This window comes from Acanthochromis polyacanthus, chromosome 8 (assembly GCF_021347895.1).
Source record: "Acanthochromis polyacanthus isolate Apoly-LR-REF ecotype Palm Island chromosome 8, KAUST_Apoly_ChrSc, whole genome shotgun sequence".
NCBI classification, from domain to species: Eukaryota; Metazoa; Chordata; class Actinopteri; family Pomacentridae; genus Acanthochromis; species Acanthochromis polyacanthus.
In genome coordinates, this window is record NC_067120.1 from 30,768,815 (window position 1) to 30,783,177 (window position 14,363).

Sequence of the window (14,363 nt, forward strand, 5' to 3'; positions counted from 1 at the left end):
CGGAACGACTGACTGTGGGAGGTTCTCTGCTGGACGCTGATGAGCGTTTCAGCTCATTAATGAAGCAGAGTGTTGATCCTCGTAAGGGGAGGAGGGGACAGGATCCCCAAGGAAATATTGACCTGACTGCTTTATATGGGGGTGGGGGATGAGGATTTCTGAGTGCATGAGTGTGTGCATATGTGTGTGTGTGTATATGTATATATGTATATTCACATTTTTTTCAAATAGCAATTTTTAACACAATAAGCAAAGGTTTTCAATTCAAATAAATTTGGGTTCATGACTGAATCAATAAATCAACATATACATGAACTTAAATAACTAAAATGTTTATGTTTCATTTATATTTATCTGCACTTATCATCTGTCTTCTACATTCATAGATTATTGCAAACTCAAAGTCCAATTTTAGCAATTATATTCAACATTTCAAGACTTTTTGTAAACTCAAGCACTTTCAGTATCTTGAAACGTGGTCTATTGTGGGCTGGCTACACTGTACCAGGACCGTCCTGACTAATGGTATGTCGCATTGCCTGGGAGCTCATTTGCATAAAGTTGTTGAACTGAAACAAGGAAAGACTCAGCAGCTTATTTCTTGCCTCAAATGCTTTCAAAAATACTTTTTGCTGAACAGTTGGTAATAAAAGAGAAAATTGGAGACCAAGTTACCATGTTGGGCCAATTTTTCTGCACTGATTCACTCTATTGCAGTTGGCAAACAGGCTTTAGGTGCATTACCGCCACCTACCGGGCTGGAGTGTACAACAGTGTTACCAATGTGCCAGAAATTAGGGAACTGAAAAAGGTGCATATAAATGTGTTTTTTTCTTAACGCGGTGTTTGTGTTAAAGTCCCAGTATTTATGAACATTTAGAAAAAGCCCATCACTTTGGTCAAGTGAGGACATCTGTACATTGTATTTTTATTTTTCCGTGCAATCTAGTAAGCACTTCTTGCACCCTTATTTCTGACAGAATCATGTGTCAATGATAGACCTTTATTATTGAAGTCTCTATGTTTGTTCGCAGTGCTGATGAAAGGTTTGATGCCTCATTCCACACCAACATCCTTGTCAACTCCACTGGCTACTGCCAGTACCTGCCACCAGGTAACATGCTCACAGGTCTTTCCCACTGCTACACACATCCCTCCTTACACTAAACAGACTCATTTGATCGGCCTTTTCCATGGTTAGATTAAGAAACATATATAGTAGATTAAAATGGAGAAAAAACACTCAACAGACCAATACATTCTTTGAATGGGAGATGTGTTTATGGGATTTGATGTCACGGTCAAGACTGAGCTATCTCAACAACCATGGTTGCATTGCTACTTCATCAGTTTCAGACATGTAACACCCCAAAATAATATACAAATATTTTAGCAATATACTGATTTAATAAGTGATATGAATAGAAGTAAATGTTATGCCTCCTTAACATAAGCATATTATCACTCTCATTCTTACCATATTAACATGCTGATGTTAGCATTTAGGTCTAAGCGTTGATGTGCAAAGGTTCACACCTCACCTCACTGACAGCATGGCTGTAGACCTCTGCTGAATGCTGCTTTGGGTTCAAATTTATATTGACTCCTGCAGCATTGGCAGTAGTTTTAACATGACTGTGTTATCAGTCGTCTGGGATTATGGCCCCATGAACCTTGATGGGTGGTCCAGACAAAGAGTTGTTGGTAGCTCCACTTCATTTTCTAGTATACTGTTTTGAGAAATTCTGGGCCAACTGAGACACTCATTTTTTACATTTCTATATCAAATGGGAATTATACTATTTTTGGTAAAATAAAGGTACATCTCAACAAATGTGAATATTGTGACCAAGTTCATGCTTTTGTAACATAACTCAAAAACTTAAACTTGCATGTAATCCATATAAATTACACAAAAAGTGAGATATTTCATGGCTTTTAGCCCATGAAAATCAGAAATCCACTATCAAAAAATATGAGGACACTTAAAGTAAATCACTATTCAGATGGTATAAATAGAGTGTATCTCTTGAAATAGTTCAATAAATACACGCACAATCATGAGGAAGACTGCTGACTTGAAAGTCATCCAGAAGACAACCACTGACACCATCAACATGAAGGATAGATTTTAGAAGGTCATTGCTGAAAATACATGATGTTAGCAGAGTGCTGTATTGAAGCATATTAATGGAAAGTTGACTGGAAGGAACATTCACAAATAATAGTGATGACTGCAGCCTTGAGAAGTTTGTCAATAACAGCTGGTTCAAGACCGTTAGAGAGCTTTAATAGAAGGACTGAGGCTGGTGTCAGTGGATCAAGAGCCACCAAGCACGGTCGACTTCAGGAAAGAAGCTAAAACTGTCACATCTCTAATATCAAGTAATTAGTGAACCAGAGACAATGTGAAGTCCAGTGTGAAGTTTCCAGTCTGTGATGTTTTCAGGTGTCATGCCATCTGCTGGCTTCTAGCCAGAAGATTTTAGAGAACTCCATGCTTCCATTTGTAGACAATCTTCATGGAGATGTCGACTTCCTTTTCAGGACTTAGCACCAGGCCACAGACCTAAAACTACTACCAAATGATGTGCTGACCACAATTTTACTGTGCTTGATTGGCCAACCAAATCACCTGACCTGAACCCCACAGAACCATATGTAGTGTTTGGTCAGAAGATAATGGCGAACATCCGACCTAAAAATAAAGATGAGCTAGATGCTACTATCAAAGCAACCTCTTTTGTCACCTTTTTGTTTTAAAATCATTTGCACACTCAGTGCACAGCCTAATGGGGAGTGAAAAAATCTGTGAGAAAGTTTCTCATTGCTTTACAGGAGGAGACAGACAATATAAATCTGCAGCTTGATCAGCAATTTAGATGCAAACCAATGGATGTTGAGAAAAGAAAGGAACGCAATCAGTTCATCAGAAATGAATAAACAATCAAAGTTGTAACAGCTCCATTTCTACTGACAGCTGACTTTGATTAGTGCGAGTTGGAACAGTGGAGAATAATGCAGACAGGAATTCTTTTTAGTTCGATAAAGTCCTTTATTGTCAGTTTCGACAAACCAATTGAAATAGGCACCACCGGACATACATACGTGTTTTTTGTAGACATTTTTGTTGACAAATGTTTTTAATGTTAAACAGCGCCATTGCATTTAATATACCTGCACCTTCAGATCAATCATTGTTTCATAACATAAATTCATACTTTTTTGGTATATTAATGTTAGAAAGAATCTTGTGCTGGATATTTGTAATGATTTTAAATGTAACCAATGAGGAGTTAAATGTGGTGACAAAAGTAAGATGTTTGGGTCTCATCATCAAGAGCGATCTACAGTATGCGTTGATAACATGATTTCAAATGAAAAAAAATATGCTGATGTGCAAATTTCACTGAGCACTTATTAGAAACCTATTGTACTCCACTTTATGCAGACTCCTTGTGGTGCGGTTACAGTAAAGAAAAAGTGCAAAAGCTTTAGGTGGTATTTAAAGATACACTCCAAATCTTGCTGAAATTTCCAAGATGGACAGATTGACATATTTTTGTGACTAGTAGCTCTGACTTTCAAACTGTGTTGAGGAATTTTATATACAAATTGTAATAATGTACTTTTTTATAATCAGCATTCATCTGAATGTTCTTTTTTCAGGAATATTTAAGAGCACTTGCTACATCGATGTCCGTTGGTTTCCTTTTGATGTGCAGCGCTGTGATCTGAAGTTTGGCTCGTGGACATATGGTGGCTGGTCTTTGGACCTGCAGATGATTGAGGTGGATGTCACTGGATACATTGCAAATGGAGAGTGGGATCTTGTTGGTAAGATGCATCAGTAACTTTCCGCATTAACAACATGAGGCTGGTAGGATTTTCATTGGTGTTGCATGAATAAAATACTAATTTTGCTGATTACGGTTTTCCTTTTGGAAGTTCTTCACCCAAGAACACATGGGCATAAACTCCCATTTATCCACAAGAACATTACTTGATGGTTGAATAACTTTTGAACCCTTCTTGTTGGTTCCTCTACTGTCATCACAGCACAATCAGTTTCTGCTGAGGCACACCCATGGTAACCACAGAGTCAACTCGGCTGGTGGTGGTGATTTTCTTGCCACACTTTGAGCCCCTTGATAACAATCAATCATAACTTGAATTCTACAGCCTGTCGGAGTCTTGTTGCTGGCTATGTGCATCCCTCTATAACCACAATGTACTGTTTTCTTGGGGCAACTATTAGCAGGATAATCTACCATGTCACAATAAACAAAACTTGTGTCATCTAACTGGTTTTTATTATGATGATCTTATGGAATCCTTGAGACCAAGAACTGATTCTGTTTTGGCTGTCTTTTCTAGCATAACTTGTAGCAGTCAAGCCCTTCCAAAATGAACTAAGTAAACCATTTCTGCATGGAGCTGACTTTGTGCATGGAACGTGTGGTCTTTTTTAAACAGGAAGTCGCCAAACACAAAATCTTGGCACAAAATTGGAGGAAAATATTTACATTTCTTTCATTGGAACTATGGATCATGGAAAACAGACACATAGTAGATGCTTTTGGCCACAATGTATACTTCAAGTTTGCCTAAATCTGCATAATGTATACAAAAAAGAAAGAAAAGAAAATACGCTTGGTCTATCTACTCCACAATTAACCACACTTACTGATTTCCTAGGAAAAACCAGGACAAAACTTTTTTAGACTCATTTCGCAGTGCGATTGCCAACTCAGACAAGTGAGTAGGAGCAAGTTTGCAGCAAAACAGACAAATATTTTTAATTAGTTTTGATAAAGTTTACATTTTATAGTATTTTTCCTGGCAGTAGAATTTTTTGCTTGAGGTGAACACAGAGCAACAAGCAGCTCAGAGGCAGGTGAGCCAGTCTGCTGTGGAGAGAAAATGCTTCCTATCAGCGTTCCCATTTAGCTTTACTCTGCTGTTAATTAAATCATCCTGCACTGCTTAGCGTGGTGTGCTGACTGAAGGTGGGAGCTCTGCTGCCACCATCGCCTTTGGGCCATTTTTATACTTCAGGCTGCTCACAAATGTCACATCATCCAACAAAGCGTGACCACTGAGTGACATTTATATCAAATTGCTTTATTGCTTAGATTGTGTTCTGAAACAAACAAACAATGAATAAACAGATTGAAACTAAAATAACATGTTGGACAGTAAGTGTGGACCTCAGCACATTGGAGAAGAGACATCTGAATTGATTCCTATATTTAAAAATCAGACTTAACTTTCTTTAACCTGTCGAGTCCTGACCCTAAATTTTCTTATATGTAGCTTGAAAATGGGAAAGAAATTTTAAAAAAGATCCCGAAAGTGCAGCATGAACAAAAAGCAGTGATCAATAAAATATCTGATGTGACATAATAAACAGTATTGAACTAATTGTTTTGTTCAGCTACATAATGCTAGCCTAGCCGCGCTAGACAACCCACGGCAACAAATTTAATTCTCTGCCAGAGTGGGTCTAGTTACCCTCCATAAGGCTCGAGGCTGGATGCTCCTAAAACTGGCCGGACGAATCACCATGAAGTGTAGAGTCAGAAGGCGGGCGTAACTAAGTGACGACAGAGGCGCGACGATTCTGACAGAAACAACCGGCGCACAATAAACAGTTATCTTTCGACTCGGCTTTGGCCACAGCCCTTAAAGATTTGAAGCTAAAATTCAACTTGAAAGATAAACAAAGGACGGCACTGAAGTGTTTCATTGAGAAGAAAGACGTATTTGGACTTATGCCGACGGGATATGGCAAATCCTTAATATACCAGTTGGCTCCACTGGTTGGGAAGCTAATGGGACTTAGCCACAATCCGCCGGTGCTCTAGGAACTACGTCAGCCTATTCGTTGCTTTGATTGGTTGTATACCTACCCAATTGCTGCAGAGGGATTTGATAGACAACCTTTTAGTCCGCCTCCCTCCCTATCGAGCTTCCCTAGACCCTTGTGCCGTCAGAAACATGAGTCTAGCGTGGCTAGGCTAACATAATGCCTTTATAGTATACTGAAAACAAATTGTACCTCAAAGCTAAGCGGCAATTGTTATACATTTCAATTGATATTTTTTCAGTTCAATGTATATATATATTAGTGATTCAGATTAAACAGTGTCTGCAGATGACCCAACAGATCAAAGCACCAGTGGAGAACGGATTGCCTCTCATTTCTGCATAACTGCTTTTGGAGAATGATGATTGCTGGATCATCCACAGTCTCAGGGGAGCTAAACTTCCTTTGTTTGTACTGGCTGATGTAGAGAATGAATTGGAAGAAATAGCAGAAAACAAATGCCAGCCTCCTGCGGAGATGCTGCTCATCCAATGGGCTATTGAAAGGGAATTTAATTAAAAAATCTCAACAGCGTGTTTGCCATTTACTGCTTTCCATCACCTAGTGGAGATTAAAACCAATGTAGTGAGCAATGAAGCGCTGTAGCAATGCACAGGCAAATGCACTGCAGCCAAACAGCTCGAGAGCAGAAGACTAAATGGGAGGCAGGAAGCTTTAATTTGCTGCTTCTTCCAGTGATCACTCAGTGAAATAACCAGAGATGGAGAATGGTGGATGGGAAGGAGAGAGCTTCCTGAAGGCAAAAACCATTAATTATCAGTCATCAAAACGTAAGTGGTCCACATGGTCCTAATCACTCACACATACCATATCTCTGTATTCAAGTGGTCATATTAGGCAGAAAGGGGTCAATTAATTTTGGTGATTACTTATCTTTAACTTTATTCTAATAAAGAAAAACATAAAGTTGGTGGTTTTTTGGGTTTGTGTGGAACTCATGTTTTAACTTTATTGAATATCACAACAGCAAAACAGTATGTGGACTTTTTACTCACAGCAAGAACATTGTTGTTTTGGAATCTTAAGATATCTTGCAACTGAAGAAATTGTGCAGATAGAAAGAATCATGAGTTTATTTACTTTATACTCATTTTTTTCCATAAAATATTGCTTCTATTTATACTTTGATTTAAAAATGTATTTTTTTTAATTGAAAAACTTTTTCACATGATGGTAATAGTGGACTGAACCAATTTGCTCAGTTTAAATTTTCTTTTCTTTATTTCTCCCAAACTGGACATTTCTTATTTTAGCAACTAACAGTAATAGAAAACATAGTATTCTTTGTAATTTAACTCCAGTTTCATTGTTGTTCTGTGTTGTGTTCTGTGTTTATGCTGACTTTGTAGCTGGCCAGAGACTGCAGATGAATAATAGTCTCTTACATAACTCTGGCCTTCTTATAGCAGTGTTTCATAATCTACACCGTCCTTATTAAATACCAATTATACAATATTAAGAGATTTTTTGTGATTTGCAAGTGAAGAGACATCTGAAACTAGAGTAAATTTTGTTGAAAAGTAGACGTGTAAATTCTGTGATGACCACATTTTCAGCACATCCTGGACAAATGTCTTGACAAACATGGTTAAATGTAAAACCCTTCACATACAGTACTTAGAATGTTTTTTTTTTAAATATATTGTATGTGTGTGTGCTGGGCGGGTGTGTTTTTACAAGAGCAACATTCTGACTTGTCTACTTCTGACATAAATCAGTTCGTCACAGTTTAAATGTTGTACACCAGGATGATTTAATTTACATATCAAAAAATGTCACTCCATACTTCCAATTATAAAATGCCCGGCCAACAGCATGAGCATAAATCATCAAAAATTATTAGTTGCACAATCCAGTACTCACATAGTTTAGAATTATCTAATCTAACTATGTCAACCCTACAATGTTGGGCCTACACTGACAAGGAATTCTAAGTGAGACTTAATTTCACTTTATTGTTTTTATCTGGTAAGACTGCATGATGCATGTGTGATCTGTTTCCACAGTTGACTGCTTTTGATTGGATGTTGCAACAGATGGTTCTTGGTCAACAGTTACTAAGCTAGGACATTCCTCATGTTGCAACAGTGCAACTTGATACAATACATCAACTGGAAGAAAAGTTAGTTGTTGCTGAAAACCTTATTGACCCTTTGTACTCCTTGTACTAGGACCAAGCCATGTCCATTATTTCAACACAACCCAATGCCATTTTAAGAAGGTGGCTCAGCGTGACATACCCAAAGAGGAGGCCACAGGGTGCTGCTGTGGAAATGGATGTAGCATTGCTGTATTTCTGTTGTATCAAATCTTGTAACACTGCAGTTTAAAATTATGTTGTTTCTTATGTGGTGTTGATCCTCATCCATAAACTATGTGAAAGGGTTATGGGGTTCTAACCACAACCTTACTAATAAATCTGTAAATAGCTGCGAAACCCAGCCCTGAGGGCTGTACAGTCCATGTTTGGGCTTCATCATAAAATGGAATAAGCCAAAGATATTAAGCACCCGCAAAAGTACTGGCTGTCAGTAGATTCAGTTTAGACATCATTTTAAGATAATGTCTGTGTGTCAGAGGTGATTCTGAAAGCCACTGTGATGGTATTCTTTGCAGAGGTCCCTGGACGGAGAAATGAGCGTTTCTATGACTGCTGTAAGGAGCCGTACCCTGATGTGACCTTCACTGTGGTGATGAGGAGGAGGACGCTGTACTATGGGCTCAACCTCCTCATCCCATGTGTCCTCATCTCCACCCTCGCACTTCTTGTCTTCCTGCTACCTGCTGACTCTGGAGAGAAGATCTCCCTGGGTGAGGACTCAGCTCCCTTTGGTTGTAAAATATATACTTTATTGATGCAGATTAGTTCTCACCTTGCTTCATCAACAACTACTCCAACTGTGAAGCTTTTTACAGAATCTTCTAAAATGTACATGATTGACTGCCCCACCTCCTTCCGCTGGGCCTTCTTCCCATGCAGTGATGAGCCTGGCCTGCTGACATTCCAAAACGAATGGTGCTGAGGAATTCACAAAGCCATAAGAAGAAAAAGCTTTTGGAAACTTGTTTCTGTTTAGCTTATTTGAATTCTAAATTGGTGCATGAATGCCTTCATTTATTACTGCATTATCATGCCTTGCATAGGGACCTGCACTTGAAAACATAGCAAAATTTGTTTAGGTAAAGGAATAGGTTTACAGGAGGTCCTCGGTTTACGACATCTTCGAACTGCAGAATTTTGTGGTTACGTCACCATCTCTTATAATTTTATCAAATCAAATCAAATCAACTTTATTTATATGGCACTTTTCATACAGTAGAGTAACACATAGTGCCTCACAGAGGATAAAAACAAAAACAGCACAATACAAAACACTGTGAAAAACCCGAAACCTTCCACCCCCCACAAATATACACACAGATACACAATCACATACACATTCACACACATACGTAGACATACATTTTATTAAGAAAGTCTTGTTCCATCATTCCACGTATGGTGATTGTGACTTTAAAACAAATTTCATGCAGGAACTGGTTGATGAGCGGAGCGGACAAATACGCCGTCACATGGTGTTGTACAAGGAAGTTGGCTTTGTTTACATTCGCCAATTGTACACCACATACATCACAGTATGTCAGTTGTGACTTACAGCAGAAATCACGTTGCATCACGTTGTAGGAACGGAATTCAGACATAAGCCGAGGACCCCTGTACAATTATATTCCTTAATATACTTTAATAATAAAAGACTGTTTATAACAGCAGAAAAATAAGACAAAATAGATAAAATATTTGAACTTGTGGAAAAGAAATCCAATAATTATTTTTATTTTTATTTATGTTAGACAGAGATCACCTACAGAATTGAAGATTTACTTAAAACTTATGTCATCCCTGTGAAAAAGTAATTGCCCCCCCAAACCTAATAAGGTCCTTTGGCAACAACAACTACAGTGAAACAAACATTTGTTCCAGCTTGTGATCAGTCTTTTACATCACCTTGGAGGATTTTTTGCACTCTCTTCTTTGCAGAATAGTTTTAGTTTGGCTACATTAGATGGTTTTCAATCATGAACAGCCCTTTTAAAGTCTTGCCACAGTATCTCAACAGGATTCAAGTCCAGACTTTGACTTGCCACTCCAAAACCTCCACTTTGTTCTTTTTGAGCCACTCTTGGTGGATTTGCTTGTGTTCCTTGGGTCGCTGTCATGCTGCAGAACACATTTGTGTTGAGCATTAGGTCATGAACTGATGGTGGATATTCTCCAGGAGGGTTTCTGATAGAGAGCGTAATTCATGGCTCCATCAATGATGACAAGTCGTCCAGGTCCTGTGGAAGCAAAGCAGCCCCAAACCATCACACTCCCACCACCATGTTTTAATGATGTTCTTCTTGTGGAATGCATCACTGACTTTACCCCAGATGTAATAGACACGTCTTCCTAAAAATTCCACCTTTGACTCATCAGTCCAAAGGATGTTATCTCAAATGTCTTGGGGCTCACCATCTAGAGATGTGTTTGCAAATGCCAGACAAACCTTTCTGTTCTTTTTGGTCAGCAGTGGTTTGTGCCTTGGAACTCCCTCATGGATGCCATTTTCTCCTACTGTCTTCCTTATTGTGGAATCATGTAGATGGACCTTAACTGAGGCCAGTGAGGTCTGCAGTTCTGTTGATGTTAGTCTGGGTTATTTTGTGAGTCCCATGCTCTTGGAGAAATGTTAGGAGGCCAGTCACTCCTGGGACGACTCCATGTTTTCTTCATCTGTGGATAATGTCTCTCACAGTGGTTTTCTGGAGTCCCACAGCCTTAGTAATGGCTTTGTAACCCTCCAGACTGATGAATGTCAATGACTTTGTTTCGCATCTGTTCTTGAATCCCTTCAGAGCGTGGCATCATGTGCTGCTTTTTGAGGCCCCTTAGTGACTTCACAATGCCAGACAGGTTCTGTTTAGTGATGTTTAGATTCAACAAGTCTGGCAGTCATCATATGTGAGTGTGGCTGGTGAAAATGAACCCAACTGCCAAATGAATTTGGTAGACTGATAGCTAGGAGGACCATCATTGGTACACTGCAGTTTCAAGCTGGAAATAATCTTTCATGGTGTTGACTGCTGATTTCATTCATGATGTGCCATGCATATGAAACACCGTATAGATATATTTACCAGGTAAAAAGCACAGGATTTCTTTCTGAGCAGTTTTGGGGTCTGTTTGATGGCTGCAGTAGGTATTTCAGATGGTCGCTTCCTCTGCCGAGCCCTCACATGACTGATGCCTCATAATCAACACTAATCAGCAGTAAAGCATCCTGAATAGCTGCCAGAGGGCTACCAGCTGCAGAGACAGAGTGTCTTTCACTGGCAATCTGTTTTACACACTTTATCCAGTCTGAATGTCAAGAGGGCTTTCACTCTTCACACCACAAAACTCAGCTGACACTCTTTTCTGCCTCTTATTGACCTAGCAGGTGGAGATTCAGCAGGACATTTTACTCATCTTTATTGTAAAAGCACACTTCAGAAAGTCTGATTTACAAGAAAATAGCAATAAATTGTGACCCTACAGAGGATTAAGTGGTGTATAGATAATGGATGGACAGATGATGAGTCACATGGAAATATTCGGAAGATTGAAGACATTTTTATGCAAATCTTCATTTTAACTTTAACTTCCTTGAGCTTAACAGTTGCTCAGTACTTTAAAACATCTTGGGTTTCATTTAAAACCAAAAAGGGTGAAACCATTCCAGTAAAACCACAATCAAATTATATAATTTACATACATTTGCTATCAGTTTGCCTCTTCTGCATGTTGGGATCCTGATTTTAAATCAGATTTTTTTTAACCTAAGATATAATCAATCACTTTCTATATGCAGGTATCACAGTGTTGCTCTCGCTGACAGTCTTCATGCTGCTGGTAGCTGAGATCATGCCTGCAACGTCAGACTCTGTCCCACTCATAGGTGAGTCTCACATTTGAGCTTTATCATTTAACATGAAGTTGTAAACAAAACTTCAAAACCATGTATATCATGCCAGTCTTGAGACACCTATAACTCACAATTTTCTATGATGGACTGATTCAAAGAAATGTGTCTTGCAAACTGTACCAATTCTGTCAAGAGGAGTGGTCAAATATACAGGCAGCCACTTGCCAGAAGCTTATGGATGACTAGTTGATGTAAAAAAAAAAATGGCCAAGGGACTTTTAACCACATAATAGCAATGCTTTTTGTATATTTTCACAGAGCAGATTTTGAAATATTCCTAGAAGACCAAAAGTCAACCTATGAAAGAACTAAAATCCATGATTGTTTCTGTGACAATGATGTATACGTTTCAATGATTCATGAAGTTACAGGAGTAATTGGAAACTCAAGACTGCTATGATATACATGGTCTTTATAAGTGTATATAAACTTTTGTTCACAAGTAAGGTATTGGTGTTTAACAAGCTGCCAACCAGCCAAGCTTACAGTTTGGAGGAACATACTGATCTTTGCCAGCTAAATGCAGAGGTCCTACCCTCACATCCCTGGGTAAAACCCATATTTACAGGTGAATTGCTAATCAACAAACACGACACAACAACGTGTAAAAAAAACCAACGTGATAGCTCATTAGTCCTGATAACTGAGCAGCATAAAGTTCCTCTGCATAATCTGTTGTTTTTTTTTTTCTTTAGCGCAGTACTTTGCAACCACCATGGTCATTGTGGGTTTATCGGTCATCGCTACAGTTCTTGTTCTGCAGTATCATCACCATGACCCTAATGGAGGGCAGATGCCACAATGGGTCAGTCACTCCCCCCTTTTCTCCTCTCGACTTTAATTATGCAGCTGTAATGTGCTAATTTCTGTTTGAGGAGTCCAATATTGTCTCTACGTTGTGCCGAGTCAGCTGTAATGAGCTCACACACACACACACACATGCACACACACACACACACACACACACACACACAAACACACGCTTCCCTTTGGGAGTTTGAACAAGAGAAATTCCATTAAAGTAGAAGTAGTAGTTTGAAGGTTAGAGCTCTTTCCTGTGTGTGTGTGTGTGTGTGTGTGTGTGTGTGTGTGTGTGTGTGTGTGTGTGTGTGTGTGTGTGTGTGTGTGTGTGTGTGTGTGTGTGTGTGTGTGTGAAGGTTAAGTGCATGGAGGTGACTGCCCTGTTCTACTATGTGTTATGAATGTGAATGTTGCTGCTGTGGGTGAGTAGAGATGCCTGTTAAGCCGTGAAGGTAAGGCCATGAGGCTGAAAGGATAAATCTGTCTGCCTCTGTGAAAAGCAGAATCCAGCAGGTACAGCATGTTTCCAGTTTCAGTGGAGCTTCAGAGCAGAAAATATTTAGGCAGTCTTCAACATCAGAAGACAATTAATCAGGCCCTCAAAATCGACATCTTTCTGGGGTCATTTTGTACCATCTGATACAACTTTCAACAATCATTCAGGTCCCCCGTCATGTGTCACCCAACCATTACTCCTCGGGCCAGATTTATCCTGACATTTTAGAAACTTAAAAACGGAACTGCTGACCTCTCGGTCTCAAGGTTGCTTCTATAACCTTTCAGCCACAACTACTCATGCAGAAAATGTAGCAAGTTCTAAATGTAGACGACCAAACGAATATTTGACAATGTTTACTGATCTGTAGATAGAATTTTAATAATTCACTTTCATTCTACAATTTCAGGTCAGCCAACAGTGGGAGCATTTGAAGAAACTTGTGTTTAAACGTATTTTAGGTGATAACGTACAGTACATAGAACTATTAACAGGTTTGTTCTTAGGTGGCATCTACAGGGTGACCCAAAAGTTTGGAAACAAATGAAAAGTCTATAATCCAAATAATATGTTATTTCAATAAATCAGTACCACAGATGTATTCAGAAGAGTAACAGATTAGTGTAAAACAAACATATTTCAACATGCTCATGTTTGTTTCTTATACAAAGTTGTGAACGTTTCCACCAGCTGGTTACACTGGTATCTTCTGGAATGTATCTTCATTCATGCATATGAAGGTTCCTCAAACAGGCCAGTAAATGTTGCCTCATAGTACTTTTGGATGTTTAAAAAAATTAAAACTGTCAGATACTTTACCATCAAGAGTTTTGAAATCTGACACTGATGGCCTGCATTTTGAAGTGAAGCTCCAGCATACCTGGACCTTATGGTTCTATTCATTTTCTTCCGAGTTATTGCACTCGGCAAATACTATGCTTTTAACTTATTTTATTATGCTATGACAAAAATGGGTAAAATAAGAGTGAATTCATGCACCCCCAACTCAAATAGACACTGCAGTTAAACTTTGTTTCCAAACTTTTGGCTCACCCTGTACAAATGATGTATTCTAGTGGATTTCTTTGTGGAATTCCTCTATTTTCTTGTACTTAGTTTCTCTTGGATATTAACAATGGCTCCATTGCGTCATAAATAGTGTTGTTAAAAA

At 38.8% G+C, this 14,363-nt stretch overlaps 1 protein-coding gene across 1 annotated transcript in view; it reads left to right on the forward strand.

Annotated features, from left to right (window-relative positions):
* The window catches only part of LOC110968840 (neuronal acetylcholine receptor subunit alpha-7-like), a 32,352-nt gene that overhangs the window by 13,411 nt on the left and 4,578 nt on the right, over positions 1 to 14,363 (forward strand). The window contains exons 5-9 of the mRNA XM_022218844.2: positions 1,035 to 1,114; positions 3,670 to 3,837; positions 8,507 to 8,701; positions 11,782 to 11,868; positions 12,591 to 12,700. Coding sequence (XP_022074536.1) covers positions 1,035 to 1,114; positions 3,670 to 3,837; positions 8,507 to 8,701; positions 11,782 to 11,868; positions 12,591 to 12,700 — 640 coding nt within the window. The remainder of the gene's footprint in view (positions 1 to 1,034; positions 1,115 to 3,669; positions 3,838 to 8,506; positions 8,702 to 11,781; positions 11,869 to 12,590; positions 12,701 to 14,363) is intronic.